At 38.5% G+C, this 18,450-nt stretch overlaps 1 protein-coding gene across 1 annotated transcript in view; it reads right to left on the bottom strand.

Annotated features, from left to right (window-relative positions):
- The window catches only part of LOC145397267 (ionotropic receptor 21a-like), a 49,623-nt gene that overhangs the window by 12,774 nt on the left and 18,399 nt on the right, over nt 1-18,450 (bottom strand). Inside the window, exons 3-4 of the mRNA XM_080270464.1 lie at nt 15,691-15,877; nt 3,220-3,456 (exon numbers count right to left, since the gene is read on the bottom strand). Coding sequence (XP_080126590.1) covers nt 3,220-3,456; nt 15,691-15,877 — 424 coding nt within the window. The remainder of the gene's footprint in view (nt 1-3,219; nt 3,457-15,690; nt 15,878-18,450) is intronic.

Here is an 18,450-nt window from a genome sequence, read left to right as displayed (position 1 = left end):
ACACACCCCCACCATTCAAACCCCCCACCCTCACTCCACCTCCTTCCCCCACTCCCATGCCCCCACCCTCCACTCGTGCATCAACTACTCAATTCCCAGTCAGTGTATACAGTCCCACCCCCTTTGGCCCCAGGTCAATAATTTACTGATTACCAAGATGATTTACATGTACTGTATGTTAATACCAGCTAGATACTGTATATTACATGTATTTACCTTGAGAGATGCCCTGGTAAACTTTCACGGGGTGTTCACCAAATAGTGATAGAGATCGCCATATCTGAGATCTGGTTTCAGTGTTCTGTACTTGAAATAGGTGAATTTCTTCCTACTGTAGATATGGTGTAAGCATCCAGCCTCAGACACTTTATCTTGTTCCTGTACAGACCTTGGTGGCGTTGATCCACATTTCTGCATATATCTGACAGCCCTGTCTGGACAGCCATTACTGCGAGGAGTATGCCGTCCAATATGGAGTCGTAAGCAAAACCACGCGATTTCTTTGACGTCAATGGAAAAGGTCTATACAGCGACACCTCCTTGATCATAGTAAATTAGTGTATAAAACTAACGCAATGACTAACTTATGAATAACAAAATAAAAAATAATTGGGAATAACTGTTGATTGGTTCAGAACTCACAATTTACACCCACATTTTTGCCTAAAGCCTGAATAATAACCCTCGAAAAGAATGGAGTGACTGCTGAACCAGCAATGTTAACATCGATTCTGTCCTTCTGATTGTGAACCAAACGACGCTTTTCTCTCATATTTCTTCTAACTAATTATGTGAACCAGCATTGTTATTAGTGTATTTTGTCTGTGAATACAAAATTCTAACACTTAACCATTTCAAACCATCAGTATCTCATCTTGTGAATATGACACTTCTCATCAAATGTTTCGTTCTTTGAGTTAAGTTTACCACTTAAATAGTATGACTAACATCGTACTGATCGAGCCCTAGACAGGTAAAGTAGGTTAACGGCACGATGTTATTCAACCTGTCGTTAATAATGAAAGAGTATATCACCACTTTTGTTTATTTTTAGTATTATTACTACATTCAAGTCAAAAAGGTATTTCCATCACTGGTATCTATAGAGACAATTTATAAAGTAGTGTGGAGTGTATAAAACGTTAATATATATCCGGATGAAATATCTAAATTAAGTTGGAGAATGACTGAGGTCATATCTGAAAGGCTCTAAAATTTGGTAGAAATTATCTAATTATTGCATAATGAGTAGTCCAACTTTGAAAAAATGTGGCCTATGTGTGGTCGAAAAACCATAATACTGAGCTGGTGCTACTGATAAGTTTTCATCTAATTGTAAACAACAAAGTTTTATTATTACTCAAAATGTCATTATTTTCAGAGATCCTCAATAAGCCAAAAAACATACTGTTGTTACTGCCAGTATTTCATGAGAATCCCCAGCTTCATGGAATATAGTGAGCAACAAGCAGCACCAAAGTTGGTAGTACTAGTGAGTGACAAGCACTTAGTGGCCATATTTGGCCACTAAGCACTTGCCTCCATGACACATACTGACACCAAACTTGACATTGACCTGCTTTAATATACCAGTCATACCCATGCAAAGTTTCAGCTCATTCCACCAAGTGGTACTACCTGTAGAGGGTTTCCTGTGTCTGGCGAAAAATCGGGCACAAAAATGCACCTTGCTCTCGTGCAACTAACCTCATGCAGTTATAATTTGCATCACTATTGTCACTTCGTCTTTCCGAGTCTTTTGATGTATGTCATGTCGAAATCCAATGGGGTCACACAAAAACAATGCTTATTCGCATAGTATTACTGATGTGGCACACAGTAATACCATTTGTTAGAAAACTGTGAAAACAAGCACTGAATGACCTACAGGAACAGACGGATTAGTCTGTACAGTCTGATTTGAAAGTCGGTTTGCCTCCCTTTCCTCTTCTTATTGTTGGACACTTCAATGAAACTTACTGGACAAAGGTGCAAATTACAACATACAGATACATGAAATAAGGCAACTATGTCCACTATATCACACTCAAGCACCAATGAACCCAACACTGGAAGAGGGACTGGAAAGGAAAACGAACTTTAGAATTGGACTGTACCCAGGGTCGGCCGCATAGAATGGAATATTGTAAAAAAACTAGTGGATTTTGATTGTTGAAAAGACAGGTAATCACCATTGTGACTCATTCATATTAATTAATGACATAAAATATCAGGGCTGTTCTGAAATGAAAATAGTAATGAAAATACTATATTAAATATAGAGGTCTGTCTAGTTTTAACCCGCCCCGTACCAACTGATTTTCCACCACTGACCCCTTCCAATCCTGACCAATTTTGGAAAAAAAATTTTTTGCCTCAAACAATCTGCTTTTGGTGAGCAACATCGAAAATTATTAGAGAAATCGCTGAACTGATGTTTACAATCCTGGATACAGGTAGAAGTACCCTTTACCTTACTGTGTTTTCTATCAGGCTGGCTCCAAAGAAAATGAGTTTTATGGGAGGGTAACTATTCCACACCACTCATAAACATTATTTATTTATTTCGTACAAATTTATTTGTAGTACAAGAGTATATTGGTTTTCACACAGTAATATAGGCAATATAAGCATTGTTTCACTCATCAAACACATCAACATACCTGACTGTTTTTTGGTGACATTACCTGATCATCATTTCTAACTGTTTCTTCCTCTAATGTTACGTAAACTTTGTCGTCCACATTGTTTTTGATTAGGGAATCACTCTGGCCTTGAATTTCATACAGTGGCACGACATGTCTTTACTGGGCAGGTCACTGGTAACAGGTGAATTGCCGAGACAATGTGTGTGAGGGGGGGAGGTCATGCGGGGTAAGGCATTGACCCTGCATGGCATCTTGTAGAGAAAGGTGTCCCGTGTATATGTACCAAAAATCATGCGCAAAATTTGAAAATAGTGCAAATTAGGGACTTTGCAATTGCTGCGCATTTATATACATCAATGGGAGTCACAGTGACAAAATGTGTGGACGTATATATATACGGCAACGGGAGTCAGTGGGTTAAAGTCTCGCACCAAAAAATTGGTAAAGCAAATAATATAAATAATAATATCGCATTGAAATGAATAGTTACTTTATCAAATATAATAGTATCTCTCCACTACTGTACATTAAATGAACTATAATACACATTTGAGTGGTTAGATTAACTTACACCATACATGATGACTGGCATTAAAAGCAGGGATACTAAGGTAGCGACCCAAACATGCTTCCGAAGTGGATAGTATAGATTAAGCCAGTTGGTGACGAGCTTGGGTTTGGCCATAGCGAAGCAGAAGAAGGCATATGTGTAGCCCATGGTGAAATCAAGGTACGCGAAGCGGTGGTAGAGGAAGGTGTGATATACTGGGAGAAACAGGGTCTTGCGCTGAGAGGTGAGGTCAAGACCCTGCCAAGGATTACAATTATCAACAGTTTAAAAGGAGGCAGCAATGCTCTCTCTCTCTCTCTCTCTCTCTGGAAAAATATATATATATCTGCATCAGTTTACCTATTAGTATCCATGCTGAAATCAAGGTAATTAGAGCAGTAGTATGGAAAGCGATACACGAGTGTATATATATATATATATATATATATATATATATATATATATATATATATATATATATATATATATATATATATATATATATCATCAGCCGTTTGAGTATCCACTGCAGGATCGGCCTATCCCAACCGAAGTGGGGACGATACAGCTTATGTATCTCTAGCAAGTGGCTTAGGCTGTCTGGTAGAGATTCTATGTTGGGTGAGAAGTGCTTGTAAGTGTGAATGTAATGTTGGAGTGGCTATGGATGTGTGTGTAGTCTGCGAACCAAGTGTAACCAGCCAGCGCAAGCTGACTGGGTGCAAGCATACTTTATAGTATGTGACACTGGCCCAACCACAGCACCCCTTATTTCTGTCAAAGCCATACATGACCGGGTGAACACTCTGAATATTTATTACCCTGGCAGGATGCGAACCCTGGTTCTCTCATGTACGAAAACGCACACTGTACCAGAAAGTCTCCATATATATATATATATATATATATATATATATATATATATATATTGACAGAGCCAATCTATGGCACGTTCTGCTGGTAGATTTCTATATTGCATCTGTCCATTTCCTGTCTGGCCTTTTTCTGCAATGCTTACATTCTCTTGAAGTCAAGTCAGTCGGCCTCTTGCTCCATCGGTTATCCTTTATTCTTACTACATGACCTGTCCACTTCCATTTCTGTTCTTTTATATTTTCAATAATGTCTTTCACTTAAGTTTGGTCTCTCACACAAGTTTATATTTTCCTGTCTCTTAAAGATATTCCGAACATCGATCATTCTATTGTTCTTTTAAAATGGATTAGTTGATTTCCCATCGACCTTGTCAGTCTGCAGGTCTCTTAACTGTACTTAATAGCTGGAATTATACATTCGTTATATACTTTTCGCTTCATACATATTGACAAGCTACAGTACTTTTCATAATGTCTCTGTTTACCGAAAGCTTTCCATCCAATTGTAATGCATCTTTTTATTTCGCTATCAGTCTTTCATTACTTTCAGTAGATACCCCAAATAACTGGACTTCTTGACTTCGTCAAGAATTTCTTCTTATTCTGACGACTCTTTTTGGGGTATTTGGATTAAACATTAGTTTGAATCTATTCATCTTTAGCTTTACCTTGAGACTTTTTACTTTTAGGTCATTTAACATTCCTTGCAATATCTCTGCTGTTTCTGAGATTAGCACAACGACAGCTGCTAACTTTAAATTGTGTAGGTTTTCTTCATCTATGTTTAGTCCACTGTTCTCCCAGTCTTGCTTTCTGAAAATAATTTCTAGGCATGCTGTAAATAATTTGGTAAAATTGTATCTCGGTGTCGCATGCCCTTGTAAATCTTAATTTTTTCCTAGTCTATATGTAATTTAACTGTAGCGTTCTTACTTTATATACTGTATGTTTTCCAGCAGATTTACAATGTTCTCATTTATTCTTTTTTCCAGCAATAATTTTACAATTGTTCTGTGCTGCACTGAGTCAAAACCCTTTTCATAGTCAACAAATCCTAAGAACGGTGGCTTTATTATATTCTGTAGTTTTCTCAGTTAGCTGATTCTTTGCCTGTGGATGATCAGTAATTGAATACCCGCTTCAGAATCCTGCTTGCTCACTGGTTGGTTTTCTTCCAAATTTGTTGTTATTCTGTTTGTAAGGACTTCAGTGAAGAGTTTGTAAAAAACTGGTAGTAAGCAAATAGGTCGACAGTTACTAAGATCTTTTGAGTCGCCTTTTGTCTAAAGCAAACAACTATTGTATTACACCATGTTTTAGGAATTTGCTTCTTCTTTATACACCGAGTAAATAAGTGGGCAAACCTGTTTTGTACTTTTACTCCTGCATCCGACAGTAAATTTGCCAGTATTCCATCATCTAGGGCGTTTCCTTTTTTTATAATTTTAAAAGAAATAATTTACTTTGGTATATTCCTTGGGTCAGCTGAAAATTTTTTTACTATTAATATTATCTTTGATGCTTACAATTCTTTCCAACATTCTTCAGCTCTCTTGGCCATCCTATCTTTGTAACATTCATCAACTCTGTAAAATTCTTCACCTCTCTTGACCATCCTATCTTTGGATTTAACAACTTCAGTGAAATGATTTGTGGCTTTCCTAGTGCCATTTTTACCTCGGACCTCTTTCAGGATTTTCCTTTTTTTTTTTTTCTTTTTTGATGGGCTTCTTTAATCTGATCCATGTTTAGCTTCCTTTTTTTTTTCCTTCTTTCTTTCTCTTGTTGAGTAGTTTATTTATTCTGCTTTCTATATAATTTTTCTTGGTTTTAACTTTCATCTCTGTCCTTCTTTTCATGAGCTCAAGGTTAATTTTTGAGACCATGTTGGCTTTCGTTGCATTAGCTTTCCCTATAGTCAGAGAGCCACTTGAGGCTATCATGCAAAAAAAAGGGGTTTTGTTGGACCCAACAGGTAATCTGTTTGCAGTGCCTTGGCTGTTAAAAAGGATATCTAAGGTGTATCAAAAAGTAAGATACTTTTCAAAATCGCATTGCAAAACTATTTTCTTGAACCGTTTAATGCAAAAATCTTGATTTTAAACCATAATTAAAAATTTGCTAAAAGCTTAATTTTGAATGATTAGATTAAGCCAAATTTTGGTCCACTACCGCCGATTGGGCTGTAGATACGACATATTAAATTGAAAAAGGACATATGAATTACAACACAAATTATGCCAAAAAATTACTTTTGTAAAGGGAGAACTATGAAAAGACTATGACATTTCAGAATTTTTCTCACCTAATTGTACCTCAACAGAGGGATTATTATTTTTCTTCATATACTTCAGATTTGTGAGTAGATAATAAAAAATATATATGACAAGACTTTGCAGGAGAAAACTATAAAAAATACTCTTCTTATTTCAGAATAAACAACTACATCGGAATTGGCGGCAGTCCAATTGGTTCCTGTTTGGAAAACAGAAACCAGTCCAAAAACAGGTATTGACTTAACATTTAAGCAATGTTTGATGTGCCAGAGAAAATCTTCAAAACCTCGCAGAAAATTAACAGCAAGAGGATTTCCAAGTTTTAGGTCTGCTTTGCTCATCAGGGAAGATGACGTTTACCACAGATTATCCCAATATATTGATGATGAAGAGGGCTTCCTCAAGAAAGATCGTAAATGTCACAAAGAATGTAAAAGCGTATATACAGATAAAAATAAGATCAAATCTCTTAGAGGCAGACAGGAACAAGAAGCAGGAGAACCGAGTGGCAAGTTGCCAATGGATACAACTGGTTTAAGAGATGAGCAACCCTACCAACGAAGATGGATGCTAAAACTTGCTGTAACGTAAAAGCGTATATACATATAAAAATAAGATCGAATCTCTTAGAGGCAGACAGGAATAAGAAGCAGGAGAACCGAGTGGCAAGTTGCCAATGGATACAACTGGTTGTGTAAAGAGACGAGCAACCCTACCAACAAAGATGGATGCAAAAACTTGCTGTTTTCTTTGTGAAAAGAGTCACGATCCTAAAGGTAGGCATATACTTGTGTTAGTAAGCTCTTTTGATATGCAACATTTAATTCACCAGAAAGCAAAGGAATTAGGTGATTAATCCATTTTAATAAAATAGAAGGGAATTGTGACGTCATAGTTGACATGATTGCTAAAGATTTTGGGTATCACAGATTCTGTATGACACACTTTATAAATCGGAAAATGAAGAAGATGCCATGGCATTTATACAGAGGTTCCAAACCTTTGGTGCTAAAACTGTTGGTAATTTAGTCGAACGATATGCAGCAAAGATAATGGAAATGAAGCCAAAAGGAGTCAATGAAATCCATTTTATTGGCGATCGTTATGATTTTTCAAGTGAAAAAAATCTTGAGGCTGATGAAAGACTTCTTTGTGGAAACATCAGCACACCACAGTTTTTACCAGCAGAAAATGTTAGCTTTCCCAACTGGAAAGTTCTTATGAAAAGTCCTAGGAACAAGGCTAGTCTGCTGGATCTCATATCACAGTTGATTTGTGCCAAAAAAAGACACCCTTATACCAAAATGTATATCCCTTGTCTTTAGTGGTACATTTTCCAGCAAAGATACGACGGTAAGGATTAGTAGAGTTGTGTTCATGAAACTGAAGAACTCAGATGTGAGGAACACGAAGAAGCAGATACCCATATAATAGCTCATCTTGCGTATGCAACTAGAATTCATGAAGAGTCACGTGTTGTAGTCCAAGCAACAGACACAGATTGTTGTCCTGTCCATGTACTATTACTGTCATTTACAGTCTCCGACAGAAATGTGGATCCAGAAGCTGGATAATTATTTATCAGTGCATGAACTTGTACAGTTGTCATATAAATACCATACAGAAAAACAGACCCTTGCACGTGCACTGATATTCGTTTCCGTGATTTCTCGAGGTGACATGGAAAAAGGATGGCAGCCAACATAGCTTTACAGAAAGCTGGACAGTTTTCAGAGATATCATGTTACGGTGATAGTGGTGCTGATCTGGATCTAACAGACGGCGTTGTTGAAGAATCAAGAGCTTGTATGGTCAGTCCTAATGTTGCCAAAATATTTGAAGACCTAAATGTGACGAGGGAACATGTTTTTGCATCAAGCAGAACAGATCTGCTAAACTTACCTCCTACTGAAGATGCTTTTCATTATCATTTGCTTCGTGCACTACAACTTACTGTCTACAAGCGAGCCCACATGTGCAATTTGTCTCTGCCACCTGCCACCCAGTATGGCAGCTGTGTTGTCAGTAGCATACTACGACCCATAATGATGACCAAACCAGCAAAACCAACATCAGCAAAACCAGCTTCTTGCAAGTGCAAAGTATCAAAGTGTTTGCCTAACTGCCTACGCTCAAAAGCACAGGTACCCTGCTATTATAGGATATACATGCCTCGGTAAAGCTTTTTTTTTTTTTTTTTTTTTTTTTGTAACAGAACAGAGGAAGGAAAAAGAAATGAATTAAAAAAAATATCCATTCACCAGATTACTGGTGTCCTCCATTCATAAAATATCTGTAACAGCTGGACTTGAACTGCTGTAGGTTGAAGTTTCAAGGGAAACAACTCAGGGGAAGCGAGTTCCAGATAGATGCAGTTCGGAGAATAAAAAAATGATAGGCAGAAGTTCTGCAATATGGCTGAGTGACGTTACAGCGTGGAAGAAGTTGAGAGGCGGAAGAGAGAGTTATATGTAGAAAGAAAGAGGTGAAAAGATTAGTAAGAGAGAGTAAGAAGAGAGTGGATGAGGAATTTGGAAGGAATTTGAGTGTAAAGTGGAGGGACTGTAAGAAAATGTTCTGGAAAGAGGTGAAAAAAGTAAGACAGGGTGGAAGTGAAGTTAGCAGGGGAGTGAAAGATAAAAATGGTAGCTTACTAGTGGAGAAGGGAGAAAAAGTGAGCAGATGGAGAGAACACTTTAAGGAATTGTTGAACATAGAGGATGGAAGTAATGCGAGTATAAGTGGCTGGGGAATGGCTGGGAGAAGGAGGGAGGTGAGAAGACAGGAAGAAATCAGTAGGATAGAAGTTGTAGAAGCAATGAAGAAAGTTAAATCGGGGAAAGCCCCAGGAATTGATGGAATGTGTGGTGAAATGCTGAAGCATGGGGGAGAGATAGTAGTAGAATGGATGTGGAAGATGTGCAGATTGGCCTGGGAGGAAGGTAGAGTCCCGGAGGATTGGAAGTCAGGTATAATTATTCCCTTGTACAAAGGAAAAGGGGAAAAAGAAGTGTGTGGTAATCATAGGGGCATTTGTCTTCTTAGTATAATAGGAAAAGTGTATGGTAGGATACTTGTTGACAGAGTTAGAGAAAGAACAGAGAAATTAGTTGGAGAAGAACAGGGAGGCTTTAGGAAGGTAAGAGGTTGTGTAGATCAGATATTCTTAGATCTTTAGTGGAAAAGTTTCTAGAGAAGGGAAAGAAGTTGTGTGCGGCTTTCATGGATTTGGAGAAAGCATATGACAGGGTGGATAGACAAGGATTGTGGAAAGTGTTAAACATATATGGAGTAGATGGGAAGTTGTTGAATGCTGTGAAGAGTATGTACGATGGTGCGAAGGCTGCAGTGCGTGTGGATGGTGAACTAAGTGAATTTTTCTCTTTGAAAGTTGGGTTGAAACACGGATGTGTCATGTCTCCATGGTTGTTCAATCTGTACATGGATGGGGTAATAAAAGAGGTAGAAGGTAGGGTAGTGGATGTTGGAGTGGCCCTGGTGAGAGAGGATAGTGTTTGGAAACTCCCTGTACTGTTGTTTGCAGATGATACTGTGTTGTTCAGTGAAGACGAAGGGAAGCTGCAAGGCTTGGTGGATGAGTTTGGGAGAGTGTGTAAGAAACGGAATCTAAAGGTGAATGTAGGGAAGAGTAAAGTGATGGTCTTTGAGAGAGGTGAAATCAGTGAATGTACAGCGAGGTTGGATGGTGAGGAATTGGAAAATGTGAGTACGTTTAAGTACTTGGGTAGTGTGATGAGTAAGGATGGAGGTTTGGAGGGTGAAGTGCTTGAAAGGGTACAGCAGGGAAGAAAGTTTGCCTGTTCTTTGAAAGCAGTGATAAGAAACAGGGAAGTAAGCATGGAAGTGAAAAAGTTACTACATGACAGTATTGTGATACCAACTCTAACATATGGAAGTGAAGCTTGGACGTTGTTGGAAGGACACAAGTCAAGAGTGAGAGCAGTGGAAATGAGTTATTTAAGAGGAGCCTGTGGAGTCACATGGAGAGACAGGCTGACGAATGAGGATATAAAGGAGCGTTGTGGTGTGGATGTGGATGTGATAGGAAGCGTTATGAGGAACACACTGAGGTGGTTTGGCCATGTGGAGAGGATGGAGGGTGAAAGCCTGACGAAGAGAGAGTATGTGAGTGAGGTGGAGGGGGAAAGAGGGAGGGGGAGGCCGAGGATGAGATGGAGGGATGGGGTGGAGAGGTATATGAGAGAGGGGGGTGTGAGTTGGGAGCAGGGCAGTGAAATGGCGGGGGACAGGGCGACTTGGAGGCGATTTGTTTGTGGCCACCCCAAACGGGATTGAGGCGTCTGGCAATAGATAGATAGATAGACGTTACAGTCATGAAGACTACCAGATGCCCGCGTAGCACGAGGGAAGGCATGAAGAGGTGGCACAATGGCCGCAGCTTCGTCTGAGCATTTGCCATAAAAATATATGTAAAATAAAGCAAGGGAGGCAACATTTCTTCTTACTTGTGGGGGAGGTAGTTCATTTATAATAGCAGGGTTATTAATAATTCCAGCAGCTTTGTTCTGAATATTGTCTAGTTATTTTAATGCAACCTCTTCTCATCCACTCCACGAGGGAGAGCAATGTTCAAGCTGAGACCGCACAAGACTCTTATATATCGTAGCTAACTGCTCATCAGTGTAGAAGTTAGGGACTCTGTATAAAAATCCAAGTTTCTTTGAGGCTGATAAATTCTTATGCACTGAGGCCCAAGAATCATCTGAAGATGAATATTCGTTGATTTGTGATGATGTCATTTTTTTTTTTTTCATATTCAGTTATGTTTTTAGCATACTGTACTTTAACAAAGACATAATAAACTCACCCGTCTGGCAAAGTCAGTTCATGTTATACAGATAACAAAGTTCTGTGTCTGTGGCAATAGTCATATGATGATTCATTTTTGAGTGTTATTTGAGATAATGTCATTATACTTTTCATATTCAATTATGTGTTTAGTTATGATAATCACAAAGAAACTCACCCACTATGGAAAAGTCAGTTCAAGTTATGGGCTACAGTTAGTAAAGTTCTGGGTCTGAGACAATAGTCAGTTGATTCACTTTATGAGCCTCTGTTGCCATAGATATAATTACTAATGTACTTCTCTGTTCAGAGAACGTCAGTAGTTTGATATTTTTTTACGAAAGATTTGATACAATGTACCTGGCAGTTATTTTAGACACACTAGTCAGAAACATGTATATTTTGTTCAGTAAATCCCATATTTCCGTATGAATTTTTTCAAGAAATTTTGGAAATATATTTGCTTTACGGAACTACCATGTTGCAGTGGGTTTAATGAAGGGGTATTTAGTGCATTCAAGCTGCAAAATTAATACTATAAGGTTATGGCACTACTGTGTTGTAGATAAAATGTTTCTTACTTGAATGCTTTTGGACGAAGACTCACTTCTAAACTATGCATCATTTTATGACTTTTGCAGTGAGATTTTTATTAGTATCTTACTTTCCCTGCTCCTGCAATGTTGCATATTACAAAAATATAAGCTTCAAAGGTATATCTTTCAGGGCCACTTTTCCCAAAATTTGAGGGGCTAGCTCCCTGGTTACTACTAGCTCTGCTGATTCTCTTAGCACTTTTGTTACTCTAGCATTCAGTTGATCAGTGTCACACTCTGCATAACTTACAGCCTGAAATCTGTTCGTAATTCCTAAATGAAAGTCTGCTTTGTTTGCACTTACCTTTGATGGGCATGTATTTTTAGTATTAATCGGCTTCTTTCTTCCACTCCTGAAAATAAATTTGGCTGTACAACTCACCATTCTATGGTCACTTCCTATATATAATCGTTAACTGTGACTTTAATGATCATGTTCTTATCTGCCATGATGAAGTCGATTTCATTCATTGCTTCTGCATTTGTAATTCTCTAGGTCTAGTTTCTCCCTGTTCTTCTATGAAGGAATGTGTTCAATATTCTCATGTTATACATCTCAGAAAAATATACCACCAGTTCACCTCTGTCATTCCTTTCTCCCATTCCGAATTTTCCCATACATGCTTCTCCATTTTCCAGTGCAAAGTTTTGCATTGAAGTCTCCCATGATTATACAATATCTGGCCTTTTTTCTTCCATAATCTAGATGTCATCATAGAATTTTTCCATTTCTTCATCTCAGCTTTGAGAAGTTGGTTCATATACGAGTACTTGTATTACTTTTGGAGCGTATCTTTATCTAGTCTGATTACTAACCCTGCTACTCTGTCAGATACACTGTTGAATTTAACAATGATCTCTGCATGTTTTGTATTAGAAATCCTCCTCCACTAACTCTTTCATTTTGCCTTCCTTTGTAGTAAAATAGGAGGCTGCTGTCTTGCAGCTCAATTAATTTTACTTCTTTTCCTGTACATCTATTGAAACTTACAATATCCCAACTAATGTTATCTAACTCAGTCATTAAGGTATCAGCTCTGTAATCTTCTGCAAGGCTTCTTACACTGTATATGTAGATCATCATGAATTTTAGTTTCTTTAATGTTCCGGTCTCTGATTTGCCAGTACCTTGACTACTGACTTAAAGCTCTCACACAATCTGGTGCTGAGCTTCGTGCCTTCAAGATCTCTCCAACCCAGCTCTCTTATGTGACCTCTTATGCACTCTGCCCACTCTAAATTTCAGCACTGAATCATATTATGACATGGTTGACTGGCATTCCTTGGAGCTGACAGAACCTCCTCTTACAAGGAACATAGACACAGAAAATATCATGGAATTCATTCATACAGGTGATGTTCCACGTTCTCAAGCAAAGGATATTCCGTGTCACACTCAAGCAGTGGAACATTACATCAAGCTTGTTACCGAGGCTTCTGAGAAAGTTTGTGGGAGAAGCAACCGGGATGGATTTATTCAATCAACTCTGTTGTCTCGCCAACAAATGCCTCGATTTGAAACTAAAAAGCAGTTTAGCACGTATATAGCTCCAGCAACTGCAGGGTGGTTGGGCTGGAGTAGGGCGGAACATGAAATACAGCCACCTCCTCGCAAAGAGCTGTATATGAAATTCTATTCAACTAAATAATAGCTTAAAAACAGAAAATATATATTCTGAACTCTGGCAAGCAGTCATAGATGCAGTGTTTTTGACCAAGTTTCTGAAAATAAGTAATATTTATTTTAATTGGGACAGTGGAAGATATTATTGTATATTGATATACCTTTGCACAAATGATATATAGGCTTTTGGTTTTCATATTATAGCTACCCCTAAATTATAGACATCATAATAGAATTTTAGGAATTTTTTAAAAACTACTGATTTTTTTTTTTTTTTTTTTTCAGACGAATTGAGGCAGAAGAAGATATTATCATACATCAATCCGCCTTCCATGCGTCATTTACAAGGTATAACACTATTTTTCAGCAGGACCCAAAAGGAAAATATATCAAAATATCAAATCGGGGTATATCACATATTTTGCCTATTTCCGAGGGTGAATTTTCAAACTTCAGTCAGCTTGGGGAAGTAAAAGATATCACTCTAGAGCAAAGTGCTTTTAACACGATTCTTATTTCATGAAATGACAACTTTTCCGCACTGCCCGGAGCAAACAATCAAACAATGTACGCTCCTCATGTGGCAACGTAGGATTGGATGATGGATGGATGGATGGATATATATATATATATATATATATATATATATATATATATATATATATATATATATATATATATATACACAGTATATATAACAACTGCGACGGCTGTGTGGTTAAAGCGCGTCCACACGTGCCCTAGAGCATATATTGACAACACAGTTGGCAACATGTTTGGGTACATGTTTGCAGCAGTATTAGGACAGATGTATGCATACATGTTTCAGTGCAACTTTGAATACTGGCAGCAGAGGCGATGGGATATGAGTGTCCATACCAGGCAGCTAAGACTTCATCATGATGTTGCCAACATGATCTGGACGCTGCTGTTCCCAACATGTTTGCAGCGTGTTCGTTATTGTGTTGCATACATGTTCCCAACACTTGTTCGAGTACACGTGTGGACTCGCCTTTAGCTTCCCTGAATGCAAAGTTGCAAGATGTATGGCCCCAGGGTTTGAATACGGGTACTGGCAGCTGGTGTCACAACTCGGGCGTCCATCCACCTTTTGTGGGTTTGTAAAATGAATACTTAGGGAATCATCTAGGGGGAGTACCTGTGGAACCTTGATGATGAAGTAGTATTGTATCCAAGAGTATTGAGTAAATAAACTTTCAGTTTCAAAGCTGCGTGTGTTATGGAGAAGAGCACCGCGGCTTAGTGCTTCATGGTGTCTGCTCCCAACTTTATCATAGTTTTTGTGGCATAAACCTTGATGGAAGGATATTCCCCACTGAAATCAGTATGTTTGTCTATCAGTTTATCTCTATACGCTTTCACGTATACAACAGTGTACACGGAAATTAAAAAAAAAAAAAAAAAAAAAGCCAGGCTATCTGGGTAAAAATTTTAAACGGTTATTTCGCCTGAGAACATGTGTTTGTCTCTTTATAAGTTGTTGAAAATGCATTTCACTGGCACTTGAAATGAATTTACAAATAAAATAGATTTTACACACACACACACACACACACACACACACACACACACACACACACACATTGGGGGTGAGTTTCCAGGAGGAAAATTCACAAGTTTAGGAAATGATAGATGAGACAATTCTTAGCAAAAGATGTCATATGAACACAGTCCACATCTCAAACGTTGCGTAGCTACACTTACCGATGACTTTATGAGAGAAAGTGGTCTTCCAATTCATTTATAAGGTCGTTGTAGCTGTAGTTCCGTAATGGTTGAGATTTGGATATATGTTGATATAACATTTTGGATTAGAAGTTACTCATCTGTCATTTCCCAAGGTTATGCCGTTTCCTTCCGGGACACTGTGTGTGTATATATATATATATATATATATATATATATATATATATATATATATATATATATATATATATATATATATATATATATATATATATATATATATATATATATATATATATATATATGTGTGTGTGTGTGTGTGTGTGTGTATGTGTGTGTGTCTGTGTGTGTCTGTGTGTGTGTGTGTGTGTCCCAAGAACCCTGTCCACTTCATATGTGCAAACATCTGCAATGCATGATGTGTCTACAAAGTATCATCAAAACATACGCCGATATAAATCATCTCTCTTCCCTCCTGCCATCCCGTCCCCAACAAAATTATCTCTTTCACTACCAGTGTTTTATATTTGTTGGTTCACGAATCGATTAAGGCAACAGCCACAAAATTTCCTTTCCCTTCTTACCTGCTTCCAGATTTTGATAGGTATGACGTCATAGGTAAAATTCATAGCCTTAGCCACAGTTTCAAGGAGCAAGTAATCAATCCCTGAGCGATGGGTCACTATGCTGCCATCTGGGCTGATCTCTTGTTTCTCTATCCATAGGGGTTTGTAGGTTGTGGCCGCCAACTGGACCGTAGCACCGTGAAAACTGTTAAAGAAAAATGTTGCCATAGATATTACGTTAAGCCCTCCACCAGTTTAGTACAAGGACATTGTCTGTCCTTTAATAGTGTTATTGAATCCTGGTGGATTTATTAAATTCACCACCCATCGAAGGTAATAGGTCGTAAATGTTACTTGGACCGCAGTGCTGTTGAAACTGTAAAGCACAGTCATAGCCTGTAAACCCTTTGTATCTGGTGAAGTATTTCGCATTTTAATCAGGCTACCACTAGAATGAGGAATTGTGGATACTTGGGATTACTTACGGTATGACAAGAAAGTGATATTACAAATGGTCGAAGACTGGTGTAAGTGATCGTATGGAAGGTGAAAAGCTGAGGATGTTGACTGTACAGCAGAGATGAAGCTGGGAATGTCAGGATGCTGAAAGAACTGGCAGTATGTGAAGGTTGTGATAATTCTGAGGTAACAAAACGGAGGGGCTAAAGACTGGTTAACACAGCGGCGGTATTTTGAGTCATGGAAGGCTGAAATTACAAACTGTTTGCCAAGGATGCTATGAAGTTAAGAATGATGACATACTAAAACGGGTGACTGTTTAGAGTTGAGGAAGGCTGGTTTGAATAAATCAAAAGGTACAGGTATTAAGTGGAGAGCTGTAAAACACTGAATTACTGTTGAAGTTTATGCATTTAACATTACCTATTGATTATGGTGGCAAAATGAATGGATTTATTGGAACGTAGGCGAATTAGTTATTTAAGAAAGTCGATGTACAATGAGTGCGATAGATGAATAATGCCATGGATTAAGTCAGACAGCTTATGTCCATCTCTGAAGTACTGATAAAATATACTCTAGTTGAGGAATGTCTTCAGTACTGAAATTCAGCCTTTATTTGCAAGCTTCGCTGCTTGAGCAAAGTTTACAGTATACTGTACATAGGCATTTATGCTTGTAGTATTTTTAAAACTTACGTTCGCTCCCCTGTTTCTTGGAGAAATGGGACAACAAATCAACATTTCTGGCCCGTGGAGTTTTTGCATTAGCACATGAAGCAGTCTAGTTCACTACACACTAATATTTTTGGAGGAAGTTAGAATACGACAAACATTACTATCTATCGATCTGTTTATTGCCAGACGCCTTAATCCCGTAAGGAATGGCCAAAAACAAATCGCCTCCATGTCGCCCTGTCCCCCGCCATTTAACTGTCCTGCTCCCAGCTCACACATCCTTCTCATACTGTACACCACTCCAACCCTCCATCTTATCCTAGGCCTCGCCCTCTCTCTCCCCCCTCCACCTCACTCATATACGCTCTCCTCGTCAGTCTCTCTCTCTCCATTCTCTCCACATGGCCAAACCACCTCAATCCGTTTCTCTAACGCTTCCTATCACATCCAAATCCACACCACAACACTCCTTCACTTCCTCATTTGTCAGTGCTACTATTATTCCCATCTCCAAAAGTATTGAATTTCTTGGCGTCTCACTTAACAATGCCCTCGCTGGACCTCTCATGTTAGATCACTTGCTAAAACCGCCTCAAAGAAACTTGGATTATTGTACAGAGTCCATAATTTCTTCACTGACGAACAGTTAGCTATAATTTATAAGAGTCATGTGCGCTCTCAGCTTGAATATTGCTCACCCTTGTGGAATGGATGTGGAGAGGTTGCATTAAAACAACTAGAGAAAATTCAGAAAAATGCTGTTAGAATTATTAACAACCCTGCCATTACAAATAAACTACCTCTCCTACATGTAAGAAGGAATGTTGCCTCCCTTGCAATATTTTACACATACTTTTATGGCAAATGCTCAGACGAAGTTGTGTCCATGATGCCACCTCTCCAAGCCTTCCCTCATGCTACACGGCCATCTGGTAGCGCTCATGACTGGAATGTCACTCAGCCATATTGCAGAACTTCTGCCTATCAGAATTCTTTCATTCCCCGAACTGCATCTCTCTGGAACTCGCTTCACCAGAGTTGTTTCCCTCCAAACTTCAACCTACAGCTGTTCAAGTCTAGCTGTTACAGATATTTTATTAATTGGTGACACCAGTAATCTGGTGTATAAAATATTTTTTTTATTCATTTGTTTTTCCTTCCTCTGTTCTCTTATTTAAAAAAAAAAAAAAAGTCTGTCTCTCTAAGTGACTCCACATGCTCCTCTCAAATAACTCACTTCCACTGCTCTCACCCTTGATTTCTGTCCCTCCAACAAGGTCCAAGCTTCACTTCCATACGTTAGTGTTGGTATCACAATACTATCATGCAGTAACTTTTTCACTTCCATGCTCACTTCCCTGTTTCTTATCGCTGCTTTCAAAGAACCAGCAACCATTCTTCCTTGGTGTACCCTTTCAAGCACTTCATCCCCTAAAATTCCATCCTTACTCATCAAAGTACCTAAGTACTCAAATGCTCTCACATTCTCCATCTCCTCCTCATCCAGTCTCACTGTACATTAAGTGACTTCATTTCTCTCGAAGACCATAACTTTACTCTTCCGTGCATTCACCTTTAGATTCCGTTTCTTTCACATTCTCCCAAATTTATCCACCAAGCCTTGCAGCTCCCCTTCGTCTGC

The sequence above is a fragment of the Coenobita brevimanus genome, chromosome 40 (assembly GCF_032717465.1).
Source record: "Coenobita brevimanus isolate Jiangsu-jjx chromosome 40, ASM3271746v2, whole genome shotgun sequence".
NCBI lineage: Eukaryota > Metazoa > Arthropoda > Malacostraca > Decapoda > Coenobitidae > Coenobita > Coenobita brevimanus.
The sequence above is the reverse complement of the archived record's forward strand: the minus strand, read 5'-3'. Positions and strand labels throughout refer to the sequence as shown.